Genomic DNA, 16,939 nt, shown 5'->3' on the forward strand with positions numbered 1-16,939 from the left:
GCTTGTGTCATTTGATTCTGGTATCTGAGTAGGCGCTGGCTTTCTGTTTGTGTGTGTGTGTGTGTGTTGCATGATGGTGGATTGTTACCCTGCTATACCGAAACATTAAAAAGCCTGTCTTTTCGTTGAAGAGGACAGGGGTTAAAATGAATGAAGACCTGAAGGTCAATTTAAGCGGGCTGCCTCGGGATTATTTAGATGCCGGTGCCAACGAGAACATCTCAGCCGCTGTCTCCTCCCAGGTTCCGGTTGTAGAGTCAGAGCCTGAGCTCATAGTCAACCCTTGGGACATTGTCTTGTGTACCTCAGGAACCCTCATCTCCTGTGAAAATGCCATTGTGGTCCTTATCATCTTCCACAACCCTAGCCTGCGAGCACCTATGTTCTTGCTGATAGGCAGTCTGGCTCTTGCAGACCTGCTGGCTGGCATTGGACTCATCATCAATTTTGTTTTTGCCTACCTGCTTCAGTCAGAAGCCACCAAACTGGTCACCATCGGACTCATTGTCGCCTCCTTCTCCGCCTCTGTGTGCAGCTTGCTGGCTATCACTGTTGACCGCTACCTCTCGCTGTATTACGCTCTGACGTACCATTCCGAAAGGACGGTCACATTTACCTATGTCATGCTGGTCATGCTCTGGGGGACTTCCATCTGCCTGGGGCTACTGCCTGTCATGGGCTGGAACTGCCTGCGGGACGAGTCCACTTGCAGCGTGGTCAGACCTCTCACCAAGAACAACGCAGCCATTCTTTCCGTCTCTTTCCTCTTTATGTTTGCACTGATGCTTCAACTCTACATTCAGATCTGTAAGATTGTGATGAGGCACGCCCATCAGATAGCCCTGCAACACCACTTCCTGGCCACATCACACTATGTGACCACCCGGAAAGGGGTCTCCACCCTGGCTATCATCCTTGGGACATTTGCTGCTTGCTGGATGCCTTTCACCCTCTATTCCTTGATAGCAGATTACACCTATCCTTCCATCTATACCTACGCTACTCTCCTGCCTGCCACCTACAATTCCATCATCAATCCTGTTATATATGCTTTCAGAAACCAAGAGATCCAGAAAGCCCTCTGCCTCATCTGCTGCGGCTGCATCCCATCCAGCCTGTCCCAGAGGGCACGATCGCCTAGTGATGTGTAGCAGCCTTCCACCTAGAAGGACACTGCCTATGGCAAGCACTTCCACTGCCCACCCAATGGCTGATGTGCTCCCTTAAATTCTTTGCATTGGATTCTCTGTCAAGCCGCAGGAATACTTAGCATTGGTGAAGCAATGACATCATTTAAATGAGTTAAGTGACCGAGTGAAAATGATGTTACCAGTGTTGTCACTTTTTCAAAAAAGTTGTTGACTGCTCAGCATTACTTCTTGTTTTGGGACAAGGATTTTGTTTTATTTTATATTTGGGGGTGTTGTTTTTGTTTTATATGGTGGTATGTGGGAAAGGAAAGGGTATGACATGGCCATGATGTTAATTTAAATAAACAAGTTCCAGGGTTTTTACCTGGACTTTAAAATAAATCTGAGTTATTAAGGAAAATGGAGAAGGAATTACTTTTTCTGAATTTTCTTTTTTTTTTTTAAAAAAATCAAAGTAGACTTTAAACATTGCATGTATTGAACAGAATATGATCTTTTTGAAGCCAACAAAAATTATTTACATAATTATGCTTGGAAGGGACCTGTTTCTTATAGCATAAACTTAATAATGAGTTACCAACACTGAAACCATGAACTCATTCTGATTCGTTCTTTGTTTCCTTTGAGTGATTACTGTTAATAAGAATTACTTTGCAATTTCTATAAATGCTGTGACTCATTCTGCATGGTTTCCTGTGTTAGTTAGACCACTAGTTTCAAATGTTGCCATGCAAATCTAGAATTAAGAGAGTCATTTTTCAGTACATCCATTCTAAAATCAATAATACATGAAATAGGATTGATTAGTCCCACTATTGTAGTTTCTTAAAGTATGATAGTTTTCAGGAAACAAAACAAAAATTATTAATGATAACTATTGAAAGCATAATAAGTTTAATATGTTCTGAAAAATAAATTAATGTGAAGCTATCATGAATTATGCAAACATAACCTTTCCTATCTCTCTTTAAGAATATATTAGTGGTTATTCTTGATTGAGATAAATAGAATTGAATAGAACAAGTTTTTCTTTTTATATTGTCTGTAGCAAAGAATACATTTGAAACAGGTGGTCTCCTATTTAATGATTAAGTTTGTGAATGAACAACATACATACATGACTGTGGTATGTATCTACTATATCCTGTGAGTTCACAAGCAGAATAATCAAATGGTTATTCATGAAAAGTTAAATTTGAATTTTTCCTTCTTTTTATATATAGACACACACATACACACACACAAACTTAAATGCAATAAAAATTGTATTGCCTGTTTTTGGAAAGCAAAGATTGCCTTGGGAAATTTCACAGAAAAATTTGACTTTAAATATACTTTAAAGTCACTGAGACTGCATGTCATTTCTGTTAGTGTAAAGAGATGAAGACACAGTTACTGTTCCTTTATTTGTAATGAAATTATAGCTGTGTCTATGTAACCAGAGAAGAATATCTGGACAGCTCATCAACATTCCCACAGCAGCAAGACCAGTATTTCAGGGCCTTTGGGGAGGGGTTGTTTGTAATAATTTAACTACATTGGTTTATTCCAAATATTATGCTCATAGTGGTCTTAGGATCATGCCAGCAGCCTCTATGCTGATACTATCTCTCCAAAGCCTCTTCTAATGTAGCACAAGTGTGACTAAATCTTCTACTTGAATCTGTGTCTCCTCCCTGAGGTTACTTAGGGAAGTGGGAGAGGGACTGAAATATTTAAGAAATGAAAAAGGATTTTTAATGCATCTTGCCGCATGAACAAACTAATCAAGTTGATGCCTTTAAAATATATTTGAACATTGGATAGACTTGGTAGATTGAATATGATGAGTCTGTTCATTTTTAATCACTTAAAATTTCATAACGTCTCTCTATGGGAGAAGTGACAAGGTAAGTGTTTTGACATGGGTTGGGGAATATTGATGAGGAGGTTTAAAGCAATAAATGACGCCTTCATAGGAATTGTGGCTCCCATTTGCATATTTCAATAGTAAGAATTATAAGGATGACAATATGAACTGCTATAGACAACATAACGGGTTCTAAGCCCCCTGCTTGAAATTTTACCTGCTCTTTAGCTTTAATCACAGAAACACACTTTTGCAGGTCAGAAAACTAAGAATCAGAGAAAAGGACAAGAAATGTGCTAAGTCTACAAAGCCACAGGGTAGATCCCAAATTCGAAGTTGGGTTTTCCAAAGCCTAAGTTTTGCTCTTTCTTTGCACAATGCTGGATGTGGGGGCAAAGGAAAAAGTGCTTTTTAACATGTTATTGTTACAAAAATTTGGTTCTATAATTAGGAAATAAAGTTTCCTATTTTAAATGACATGTGAAATGATAGCCAATATGGCTGTAAGTAAAGGAGATCTATTTGTACCGTGCTCTGTATGTATAATGATCTTGTAAATACTAGCCCCATGGCTGCTTTTGAGCATTTTTAAAATAACAGATTTCAGTTAAGGGATTCTTCAGTTCAATTCTAATGTGTCCTTACAGTTTACTTTAAATTATGAAGATTTTGGAATGTGTAGGTGGTTTTCTACAAGGATGCTTTGTTTCTATGAGGTTAATTGTTAAGTAATGTGCATGTATGTCAATGTATTTGTATATGTTTACGTGTGTGTATGCATTCATATATTCAATAACATTATCTTGCAACAGGAACGAATACATATGGAAAACTCTCAGATTTCCAGCAGCCCTGAGGTAGCAGGTAATCTTTTATTCCATGTAGTTACTATTTCTAGTTTACAAGGAATTTATATTATTTTCAGTGAAAACAGTTGTCTTTGAAGATGGAGCAATTTACTTACCTTATTAGAATCCTTAGCTGAGGCTAATTACCCAAGTGGTGGATAGCCAAAGTCATATTTCTTTTTACACCTTAACTCTTTATTTCTTTTTATCAATCAAGTTCTTTATTTTTCCTTTTTTTGTGGTGCTGGGAATTGAACCCAGGACCTTATACATAATAAGCAAGTGCTCTAGCACTGAGTTATAACCAGCTCAAGTTTGTTTCTTCCTGGTTCCTGTGCAGGGGCAATGAGGGGAAACTGAGCCCCTTCTTCCCTGGATGCCTAAATCGAATATCAGTTCAGGTGGGGAGAATTCCTCAAATGACTTGTCATGCATGAATAGTCTTAGATTCCTCCAGGATTTAAGGCAGGATTGAAATAAGAAGTTTAAAAGAGCCGATGAGGGGCTGGGGGTGTGGCTCAGCGGTAGAGCACTTGCCTTAGTATGTTCCAGACCTTGGGTTCGATCCTCAGCACCACATAAAAATAAATAAAGATATTGTGTTCAACTAAAAAAAATAAATTAAATATTAAAAAATAAATAAAAGAGCAGATGTAGAACAGAGATATTTCATGTCAATAAAAGTATCTTGGAGAGTTCTTAAATTTTTTAAGGAAGTTCTTAAATCATTACTAAAATAATTAATGACTGTCTTTATTTCATGGTCATGTATATATCATGTGAAATTAGAACGACTTACCATTTTAGATTATAAATATATATTAAACAAGTGACATTTATGGTGTTATTTGGAACAATGTTTACATTTTCACCTTGATTGTATGCCCACTATAATAAAGGAACAGATTGCTTTTTTTTTTTTTTTTTGGTTCCCTTTGAAAGTTTTAATGACTATTGGATGGTCTTGGTATCTGGTTAGAATATTTAAATCTGGTCCAAAATTTGAGCATTATGGAACTAATAGTTTTATACATCATGGTTTTAATTAGCAGACAAATTTGTCTTCTAGAACAAAATGCAGAAAAAAAAATAATGGTTATGTTGCCTAGGGCTTCCAAGGTTCAATTTTTAAAGGGTATGCAAATCACTGGAGAGTCTTATTAAAATGCAGATTCTGTGTCAGCAGGTATGGGGCATGGCTGATTTCTCAAAAGCTCCTGTGTGATGTTCATCTGATGGTCTGTAAATAACACTTGGACTTCCAAGTTTAAGTGTCACATTTTCAGTATTCTTAAAATATAAGTATAACATATAAATATTATATACATAAATATACATTTAGAGTGTCTATTTTTGTCTGAGGTTAATAATCAACCTGTGTTCAATGGATATGAACTTTAAACTTATACTAGAACTTCTCAGTATGATCTAAAAGAGATCTATGGACATATTTTTATATGTTAATGTTCTCGATTTAAACTCTTAATTCTCATTATCTTAAAGAAAGTTCTCTTGGGAACTTCATAAACAGGCAATACGTTTTTATATGTGTGAGTGAATACACGTAGCAACCAAGATTTCACCTCCTTTTTTTCCAAAGATGATTTTCTTTATGATTCCAGTGATGTGTCTCCGGGGCTGTGTGTACCTACATGAATTCATCTTGAGAAGGGTGAGACAGAAACTTTTGTTCTTGGTTCTAAGATTCATCTACACCCATCTCAAAGTAACTTTTTTTTAGACAGGTAACCAGAGAGATTTTAAAGTATCTCATCTTTATTTTTTAGCAACAAAAAATACTGTTAATGTTAACATTTATCCTGTGTATTCCATATACTCTGTTTCCTTCCTGTGGAAAGAGGCACAAACTATCATATCCAATTGAAGAATGTAAGAATACATAGTAGAGGTGGATGTTAACATGTAATTTAAATATCTCATTTGTATAAAATATCTATAGTAGAGATATAGATTTTTTTTTTTTTTTTTTTTTTTGGTACCAGGGATTGAACCCAAGGGTTCTTAACCCCTGAGCCACAACCCAGTCCTTTTTTAAAAAATATATATTGTATTTGAGACAGGATCTCGCTAAGTTGCTTAAGAACTTGTAAGTGGCTGAAGCTGGATTTGAACTTCTGGTTCTCCTGCCTCAACCTCCTGAGTCACTGGGATTAGAGGTGTGTGCTACCACGTCTGGCTAGAAATTTTAAGTCATCAAAATTCAAATGCTAACTCTGAGTATCAGTGAGCAAACTCAATTAAAAATAAATTTGGAGAGGGCTGGGGTTATAGCTCAGCAGTAGAGCACTTGCCTAGCATGTGCGAGGCTCTGGGTTTGGTTCTCAACACCACATATAAAAAAATAAAATAAAGGTCCATTGGCAACTAATATACGTGTGTGTGTGTGTGTGTGTGTGTGTGTGTGTGTATTAAAAAATAAGTTTGGAGCAAAAATGAAAACATTTAGTGGTACACAAATTCCCTTGGTTCTAAACTATTTGAATGGACTATTTATAGTAGAATATTTATATTTTAAAAAGTGAAAGAGCAGCATTTTGTTTTCTAAGAAGCAATGACTTATTTAATGGGAGTAATGTTATCTGGTGTTTCATAACCTTTCCATAATATGTCATGGACAATAGTTTCACATCTGTAAGTGTAGAGCTGTGTCTTCTTTTTATTTTATTCCTTTTTAAAAAATTGGTATATTATACTTGTAGTGTACATTATTACATGCTCACAATATAATAATAAAATTTGTCCACTAATATTCCCCAGTATTTCACCTTTCCCTCCCCTCCTCTCACCCTGGTCCTTTTCCTCTACGGATCTCCCTTTGATTTTCATGAGACATCCCTCTAACACTTAAAAGATGAAAGAGCATCTTATGGAATTCTATGTAAAGACTGGGATCTGCGTTTATCATCAAACAACATACATTGAATCTATGGGATTCTTATTTGGGCTTCTGAAAATATGAACCTTTCAAATAATGAGGGACAGTGACATTTTACAGGTATGTGGTTACTAGGGTGTAACCTAAGGGAAAATTGATTCTGATCTTACCCTACCTTTATTCCTTCTAGAATCCTTTTGAATTGTGAGCAAATTTATTGTTGGGTTCTATAGAATCTAAGAATTAGAAGAAAATTTTTGAAGCAAAAATTTCAATATCAAATCTAAGTCATTTAAATCAACACATTTTTGGAAACTGAAGTTCTACACTTTCCCTCAAGGCTTAGCCATGACTTTATATTCCTAATCTCAATCTTATTATACTCTAGTTCTATTTTGTCTTAGCCCAGCCCCTGGAAATCCAGAGAACCCTGTTAGTCACAGTCAACACTTACATATTGAAAATACTCATTAAATAGTATTGTTCTCCTTTTCTTAATTTAAAACACTTATTCTCTATTTTATTTAATAGTCTTTTGATCATTTTCCTGGTGTTTTTTCCTCATATCCTATACTATGCCTTTATATACCTCTTCAAATCTATTAATCAAAATGGGGAATAATTCACTAAATGGAGTGAGACCTAAAGCAGAGTGTTAGAATTTTCTCCATTCTGCTTACCGTGTTTCTTTGAGTGTGGGCTCCAACCAGCAGTAGTAACATCTCTTAGGAACATGTAAAAATACAGAATTCTCAGGCCTCTTCCAGACTTGCTGCTCAAAACTCAGGTTGTAGGGCCCAGAGATGTGATTTTAACAAGTTCTTCAGAGGATCCTGATGTACACTGGATTTGAGGAGCATGCCATATAACTTTAGTGGAATCTTAACATTAACCTGGTGTTATTTATGATGTTAACTGCTCAGGGTAACTGGAAACTATGAACTTTTTCTGCTATGTCTATGCCAGGCTGTTCTCGCATCAGACCCTCAGGTGATTTTGGTTTGTAGATGGGCCGCCTTGTACTGATTTCTGCAGAATTTCTTGTTTTCAAGGCTATTTTCTAGTTCATCAGGCTCAAATAACCTCCGTCCCTTCCATTGGAATTGTACCACTGTCAGCATCTGTGCATCATGTACCTCTGATAGAAAGAATGCAGAGAGAGGAAAAAAGTCCAATGAGACTGTTCTTTTTCCTGTCCTGCTCATGACCTATTTGTGAATGACCAGAATAGTCCACAGCCAGGCTTTAGCTATCCAGCCACGCCTTATGTGTCCATGCCCTTGCACCTTCTCTGGTCATGTGACTGTGCACACATGCATAGGTGCACTCTCACACTTCTCCTGTGATCCTACACACTTCCACCTTCATTCTCCAATCCCAGACCAAAGATCTTCAGTGAGAACGTGCCAAAGCTATGGCGCTGACCAAAGTTGACCTTCAGGCTAGTGCTGTGGCATCTGATTGGCACAATCTTGGCAAGCTTCAGTGGGGATAACACATCTATGACTCTATCCTGAGAACCGTCCTCAGGACAGTTGGCATCTTACCCCATCTTTACACTAATCTTGTTGCCCACTGGTTTATAGTCCAGAGAGATCAGTAATAGGAGCAATGGACAGGTTTGGAGCAACTTTTCTTAATGCTAGGGACTGACCAACTTGCACACATGGACACTTAGCCTAGAAGGATGTCCTTCTCATGAGTGCCCCTCTTCATTTCAAAGCACTATTGCTGATTTGTACAGTTTCCTTTAGAATCATTTGAAGGTAGGACAGCATATTTCAAGCACTTGAAAATGGGTATGATTAAAGACACTCTCTGTTGTAAGTTCCTAATGCAGTCCGAGGAGCAACAAATCCAACCGTTTAGGAAGCAGAGTACCACCGCCCACTGTATATAGACTTTGGGACAGAAGCAGGTATGCTCCCAGACCCACATGAATCTGTGATGCATTTTCACCTGAGAGTTTGGGATGTCTTCCTGTTACAGAGATGAGCCTGGGACATAGACTTCCGAGGCTTGCATCCTTGCCTGTTCCTTCCTACTTGACTGGCCTCAGAGCAAACCCCAGAACCTCTCGCAGTCTTCATGTTCTAATTGGGTAGAGTAAGCATGCTCCAGGAAACTATCTCGCAGTGTTGGGTAATATAGGACACAGGGAAGGTTTAACATAGATAGTACAGATAGACGCCAATTTAGGATGTTTTGACTTTACAATGAAGCCAAAGTGAATCTCATTTGTAGAAACCATATTGCCAATTTTGAATTTGGGTCTTTTCTTAGGCTATTGATATTTGGTCGGATCTTTTCTTGGGTTTCTAGGTGGTGGCAGTAACCACAGCTCCTAGTAGTCCTGGGATCATGAGGAGAAAAACCTGACACTCTACAGAGTACTATGCAGCTAAGTTGGGGCATTCGTGGGTTAGGAGCATGAAATGCATCTTCAACTTAACAGTGTTTTCCATTTATGGTGGATCCATCAGGATGTAACCCCATCGTAAGTCAAGGAGCATCTGTACTCACACTTAACTACTTGGTGCCACTTTCCCTTAGTATTATTATGACTACTGTTGTTGCTTACACTTGCCCAAGGCCTTGAAATTACTAATATTGCTTCCATTACTTAGTGCGATAGGTACCCAGATAAAAGCCCCACATATATTATCTGGCATACTGTTTTCAGCAATGCTCTGAGATATGCATTGCTAATCTCCCACGTCATAAATAAGGAAATGTATGCACAGAGAGGTTAAGTGAATTTCCTAAAACTACGTAGACTTTATATAAGTCACTGTGAACATTAGAGACAAGTAGTGCTTACTAGGAGATGCCCAGTGAAGTTAGTGAAGGATGGCTGTTCATACGAGGGTAACACGACTCTCCAAAGGCAGCTGGGCTCAGAGCCAAAGGGATGGCCCAGACACCTGCAATCACTCAGAGACCTGAGGTGGGCTCTGGAGGGCAGGCTGGCTGTCTGGAGACAGTGGGGTATTAATGGGTCTGAAGGAGCAGGGTGGACTTCTATGAGGTCAAAGAAGCCCCAAAGTTTCCCTGGAGAGCAAACAGTGGTGGGATTCAAAGGACTGACATGAAAATGACTTGAGCTTGTTCAGAATGGGGCTGACTATTCATTGAATTTTGTTTTTCAAATGACATTTAACTTGAACCAATTCTCATATATAAAACAAAACAAAAAAAAATAGGTTTCAACTGCCTTTAAATGAATCCCAGTGTAATCACTAAAACCTCACATTTAGGTACTTTGCAAACTTTAATAATGTAAGGTTTTAAAAACTTTATTCATGTTTCTTGAAATCCACCAACAGTGTGTGTTTAGGGGGGGAGAAAGCCCAGTGACCAACAGATAGTATTTGTGTAGACATGGATTTGCATGAATAAGAATATTTCTTTATTGTAAAAAATCTACTATTTTACATGCAGGCTTTCCAAACATAAAGCACAGCACAGAATTTTTCCATTTAAATAGATCTTTTAGATGTATTGGAGTCCTAGGTCTACATTCTTAAGCTGGCTAGTTCTTTCCAAATGCCTCGCTTCAGGGACAAGGAAGCCCAGGCCAGGGAAGGTTGTGGCCTCTAAATGTCATTAGCTGGAGGCCCAGAACATGTACTGGAATAGTAAGTCATCCAGAACTTTATTCTGGGGCAGATTTTCATTGACAAGGAAGAGTTGGAAATATAAAAGATTTGTCTATTGTACGTCTTCTGGGTCTGAATGATTTTTTGTTACTCCTGACTACTAGACATGATGGTTACAGTTGAATAATAATTATTGCAATCAGGACTAACATTTTCTGCAGTCGGGCACTATCCTCAAATCAAAGTTTTACAAGTATTGACTTATTCATTCTTCACATCCACAAAGGATGCATTTGAAAGCACTAATTCTAGAATTGAAGACATGTAGACATGCAGACCCAGCAATCCATGGCCCATCTCCTCCTGTTTCCTTATCCTGTCTCTGCACACACAGGAGCTTACTAAATTTTCATAGTGTCTGGGCCAAAATTCTCCAACAATCTGTTGGCTTCATAAATTGACTATGCATTTCAGAAATCACTGTATGTTCAATACAGGATGTATGATGTTTGCATGCCCAACATGTGACATGTTAGCGTTTTGAGTCATCGTCATTCCGGGCTGGTAAGCTTTAAAAAGAACTATGTAGAAGTCCAGACTGCACTTCCATCCTGCCAGAAGGAAAGAAGCTGGAGCCATATATCTTCAGAAGTGTATTTTTCCAAGCCTTTTGAGAAGGGGCAGGGAAACTCCTTGCAAGACAGGTCAGTGAACTTGTGGAAATGATAATGACTTACTATCCTTAAAAGTCACAGCAAATATTAAAATGCATTGGGTGGTTGATGTTCCAGACATGATACCAAGTACTTATACCTAAAAACCACTTTCAGTCTTTGTAATGACCCAATGATCTTTAGGCATTTTTATTATCTCCAATAAAAATTAAGGATTGAGAGACTAAGTTATGTACCTGAGATCTTCCATTCATAGGTGGCAGGTCTGTCCAACACCACACCCACCACCTGTGCCCCTGGACACTATTGCCAGCCATCTGTCTTTGAGGGTTGATTTCTGTGTCCCCCACAGGCTCTGCTTCATTGTAGCAGCAGTAGTTGCTCAAAACTTCTTTGTAACACCTCTCAATAGAATATTTTCTTGCTCCATAAGTTGAGCTGGGTTCCTTGCTTCTGCCTGAGCCACCTGTGCACGACCTAGGTGAACTGCGCTGAGTGTTTGCACAGGGGATGAGTCCGTTCTACTCTCTGCCACCACCATCCCTCTGCTGAGCCCATGGGGCCCTAGTCTTCTTGATCCAATTTTGTTGTAAGAGTCTCAAGCAGTATTATTTTCAAAGGAAGCATGGAAGACATTTGAAATTACAGAATTTCAGGTGACCTGAAGACACCTCAAAAGAAGCAAATCAACAAAAACAGGGATTCTCTTTTAAAGCAGTGCAGTTGCTTTCTTAGTTCTTTGAGTAAGAAAAAACGTGGATTGGCTATTTTCTTGTGTGCCGAGATTGCAAACATTTCAGAAAATGGTCTATCTTTGACAAAAAGATGTTATATTGAGAGTAAAGTGAATTTGGACAACCATTCTAGCTACTCATAGACTTTGAGACCCAAGAATAATAACCCTTACTGCAAGCAACAACTAGTCAAAGTGTGATTCAGCAATGTGTGTGTGTGCACTGTTAATACAGATATAATTTATGCACTTTCATTTAGGTTTTGGCAATGGAAAATCACTGAGGACATATAAAAACAAGGTTGCTTTTCTTCTGCAAGAAATATTAAATAAAATAATATGAGTGCCAAACCTCAGAGTTTAACAATACACACTCAGTCTTTCTACATTTATGTTTTTATGTGTTGTATCTTTAAAAGTAGACAATTTAATAATTGGTGAATTATTTTTAATGTCAATGTCACTGTACATGTTTTGAATTGTATAATTTAATCAATTATTAATGTAATCTATAGTTATTAGTTTGTAAATATTTAGTATAGAAAAATAACAACTTACTTGAAGAACTATCAAGTTTATTCCTGCTTATTGTGATTACCTGAATAAAATGCCAGAGAAGGGCTGTCTGATGAAACTTTCTGGAATAGAATTTTTCTGTATAGCAATTTCTTGCTTGTTTATCTATTGAGCATTGGAACTGACTCTTGCAACTGAGAAATAATTTTTAATTTTATTTCATTTTTAATCAACTTAAAATCTTAAGCCCACATGTGGGTAGTAGCTATCATATTGGGCAGCACAGAGCTAGATATAAACTAAAATACTCATGGAGAAAACTATCCGAGAAATGATTTTTACTATTACTGCAGATGTTCTTTTCAGATATCTGGTTTCTGCCTCTCAGTCTTCTATACTATTTAATTCTTTTCTTAATGTCCTTAAGGTATCAACTCTGGGTTGAACAAACAGCTTCATGAGAGTTGCATGACAGTGAATTGCACTTTATTTTTATTTTTAAAATGGCACAAGTAATTCATTGTCAAATACTATATTTGCACTATGCTATAACTCTGTTTGTTGCCAGAGAGAAGGTTTTTTAGTTCATGTTGCAATAATTTAGTTAAAAACAGAACAGTTTTCTATGAGGTTCATGACATTTAACATGTAGTAGTTGTGACAAATTTTGTTTTGTAAAAATGTTGTCAATTTCATAATGTTCAAAAATGAGGCTGTTGATTGCTTTCCATTTATCCAAATACACTGTTTAGAAACAGATTTCCTATCTATAGAATAGACATTGGAAGTTTAGGTGTCAGAAAAGCAATACTTTGGAAGGGTAACAAAATTCAATGTATTTTCACAATACATTTGTAACAATGTAACAAAATTAAATTTTGTAAAAAAATTTAGTTTTGTTACATTATTACAAGATCCTAATTAGACTGATATTTTCATATACCAATTTTAGAATGTAGAAAAGTGCAAAAATTATATGGGCCAAGCCCTAAATGAAGTAGCAAATAAATATTTCTGTGTACCCTCAAAATGAATTCTGATTTTCCTTTGACAATTGGTCCTGTTTTAATAATATTTCTATAGTAGATTTATAGTACACTCTTTCCTTCTGGGCTTTGGACAGCTGGTGAAGTTTGACTCCTGCAAGCCAGCCTGTGGGCTCTGGTAGGAGGTCACCACAACAACCTGCAGTAGGCACATTTGATTTCAGCAGGAGCATGGTATAGTGTCAGGTGTGCAGAAAGAGCAAAGACAGGAAGTGCACCTCTTCTGCAGGTAGGGATTTGCTGCCCATCTGGGATCTGTGCTTGAGTGATTATGCACCTGAGGTCTTGCTGTGGTCTGGTCACCTTCTCCAGGACCAGAAGTCACAGGAAGCAAAGAACCTGGGCTGTAACATGGGCCAGAGCCAGGTGAGGAGGCTAAATGCACAGAAGGTGAAGCCACAGGTAAGGGGGACTCCAGAGGGTACCTGCTAGGTCTGCTGATGAGCTGAAGGGAACCTGCCCACCTCACCTCAGAGAAAGCATCAACTGTCCTCCACTAAAGGGGTAGTGGGAAAAATAAATACCAAAGGAATCTACTGACCATTGTTTTGAAACATTTTGCACTGGCTTGGGGTAGAAAGATAAGCATTGTTATAAAAGTGTGTACAAAGGAATGCTTCTATAGCCTAGCACAGGATCAAACTCCTTAATGCTCTATCTCCCAGGGCAGGTAAGTAGGTAAAAAAGGCCTTTCTCCAAAACAGACCTCATTCTTAAGAGTATGCTGTCCACTCTGGTGCAATAGATTCCCTTGTGGGTTGTTGTTGTTGTTGCTACTGTTCAGGATTCTGGTTGGATTTAGAGAATGGTGAACTGGAGAGCTTCCCAGAACAATGGGTTTTGGGGGCATGTGTCAGCTTTACAAAGGAGGATTCTGTAATGTCTGTCCCCTGGGGTTGGTGGCAACTCATGGTCCCTTTGGAAAGAGTGTAGACATATACACTATGCCATTTCCGGACAATCAACTTGGTCCTCACAGCCGCCCACCCCTCACAATGGAGTTGCTTTACAAGATGATGTTTCTTCATCACGGATTAACAATGCACATCTTTCCTCAAAATGTGGCAATTCCCCACAGGGCCATCCTCCTTCCTGTGTGGGGAAACTGAAGTCTGGGTCAGACAAGGTCACCAGATTTGCTTGTGCTTTACCTTTTCAGGTCCCCTTCTTGAAATTGGACAGCTGGTGAAGTGTGACTCCTGCAAGCCAGCTACCCAGCTCAGTCCCGCCCAGCCCGGCTCTCACTTTTCTTTTTAGTTCACTGTGAATAGAAATAGCGTCCTTGAGCTGATTGCAAGTGACATCTCTTTGGCCAATCGTCCTAGGCTGAGGTAGTCAGTTGGTGCCTGAAGTTGGATATACCTGCCCAAACCTGAGCTCTCATTTTCTTCCTGTGTTACTTTGGGCAAGTCATTTTATTTCTCTTAGCCTGAATCTCCTCATCCATGAGATGCTGCTGATGAGATCGTGGAGATACAGCAGCAACTCATGGAAGCTCAAAAAGTGGAGCTATTTAGATTATTGTGAATGAAAAATTTAGCGTCAGGATAAGCAAGTTTTCCCAAACCTCAAAAAGTCACAAATTGTTCCCCAAGGGTTAAACAAAGCCTAGAGACATGACAGGAAATATCTAAAATCATAATGCAGGAACATGGAGTAGTGTTGTGTGTCTCTTGCTTCAAAGCCTCAGGGCTTTGTCTGAGATCATTCCAAAGTAATAGACACATGGCAAGTTAGCAAAGATCAGCAAATTCTTTTGAAACACTAAAAAGTCCTTGTTTGTTACAGATAATGAAGATAATTCACAAAAGCACACAAAAAGGACCTATAAATCCATGGTTCTTCTAGGTAACCACTTGTAGTTGTGCAATATTCTTTTCTTTTATTATTTATAAATGCATCCCTAAAACCTAAGACCATGCTTTTAAAAATGGTTACAGTCAGGAAAAGTACTAAGTGCTTTACCAGCATTCTGCTTTGTAACATGATTTTCAAAACATGTATTTTTTTTTTAACTTAATGTACAATGAACATATTTCTGTAAGCATGACACAGTCTTGGATTACATAATTTTTAATGGTTTAGAATTATGTTGAATGGAAATAACCATTGCTTATTTAGCCAATTCCCATTTTATTGACTATCCAGGCCAATTCCAATTTTATTATTGAAAACATGCTCCAAAGGATATTCCCAATTACACTTTTTCCCACACTTCTGATTTTTTCCTTAGGAAGTTCTAGAGTATTGCATTAAAATTCCAAATTGCCTTCCAGATAACTCCCTGCAATCCCATCAGCATACAAGGAAATATCCTCAGTAGACTTTGGATCCATCTGGATATATTTTCATGGACAAGGGAATGCAAACTGATCGTGATGACTCTGTTAAGTGTCTTTATTTGCTTATCAGATAAGCAAATAAAGACACTTACCCCAGAGACATAGAGAGAAGACGGACTCATATGAAAGGAAGGCTCCAAGCAAACTTGAAAGGAGGTCTGAGAACTATGGACTTCTGCAACTGGTCAAATTTCTACTAATAACTTGTATCCATTTGGGGGCACCTTATTTGCTGTGATTTGAATCTCCACCAAAATTCAAGCTGAAATTTAACTCCTATTATGAGTTACTAAGAGGCTGGAAACTTCATCAGACTATGGTATTTGGAGGTGGGACCTTAGGGTGGCATTTAAGGTTAAATGAGACTGTAAGAATGGGACCCTAACCAGTGAAGATGTGACTTTATAAGAAATGGAAGAAAGGCCTGAGCTAAGATGTTCTCTATTGTCATGTGATGTGCCACTTCAGGACTCTGCAGAAAGTCCCCACGGATAAGAAAGATCTCACCAGAAATCTTGAACTTCTCAGTCTTAATAACTGTGAACCAAATAAACCTTCATTCCTTATAAATTAGTCTGTGGTATTCAGTTATAGCAACAGGAAAAGCACTAAAACAATATCAGAAAGTGGTCACCATTGGGAATGAATCAAATTAAAAAGTTGATGAAAGCATTAAGAAAGATTAAAGGAATCAGATGAAAGGAATCAGGTTTGTTTATCCTAAAGAAAAGGAGGCCAGTTAGTGACCCAATTTATTATCTTAAAGTTTTAAAGAACTTTAAAGAGAGTATTTTCCCCAATATGAATAGACTATTGTTAAGAAGGATAGATCATACTAAATGGGGGTACAAGGGAATAAAACAGATCAAATTGTAAGCAGTGCATGCATGACTATATCACAGTCAATCCTATTATTATGTAAACCACAATGCATCAATTTAAAAAATCAGGACTTTCCAATCAAATACAATGAAAATGCTTTAAATGTATCCTCACCTAATCTGAACTTTTTGGTTTATTATCTGCAGTTTACACAAAGGACAGTTAAAGAAAAGAAACTACTTAACTTGCTAAAGTATCCACAGCTAGTATTCTGGTCACTGATGTACACACGAGTGCCTAGCTAGCACTGTGTCTGCAAATGGTTTGTGTTCAGTAAACATTTATTGAATGTAAACTAAAGATGGTAGAACTGGAACTAGACTCCAGATCTGGATGCCAAAACCCATCCACTAACTGTTGGACTACACTGTCCCCAATGGGTAATCTGTGCTTGAGGTATTTT

General features: G+C 37.9%; 1 protein-coding gene across 1 annotated transcript; it reads left to right on the plus strand.

Annotated features, from left to right (window-relative positions):
- Window positions 1–146: 146 nt before the first annotated feature.
- Gpr12 (G protein-coupled receptor 12) lies at window positions 147–15,684 on the plus strand. The gene is made up of 3 exons (XM_071610795.1): window positions 147–1,301; window positions 3,813–3,864; window positions 15,589–15,684. Exon 1 carries the CDS (start codon window positions 147–149, stop codon window positions 1,149–1,151), a length of 1,005 nt encoding a protein of 334 aa, XP_071466896.1. The 3' UTR covers window positions 1,152–1,301; window positions 3,813–3,864; window positions 15,589–15,684.
- Window positions 15,685–16,939: the final 1,255 nt, after the last annotated feature.

This window comes from Marmota flaviventris, chromosome 4 (genome assembly GCF_047511675.1).
Source record: "Marmota flaviventris isolate mMarFla1 chromosome 4, mMarFla1.hap1, whole genome shotgun sequence".
Classification (NCBI taxonomy): Eukaryota; Metazoa; Chordata; class Mammalia; order Rodentia; family Sciuridae; genus Marmota; species Marmota flaviventris.

Excerpts from the sequence above, each read along its gene's own strand:
- Gpr12 (XM_071610795.1), top strand. The coding sequence starts at position 147 with ATGAATGAAGACCTGAAGGTCAATTTAAGCGGGCTGCCTCGGGATTAT.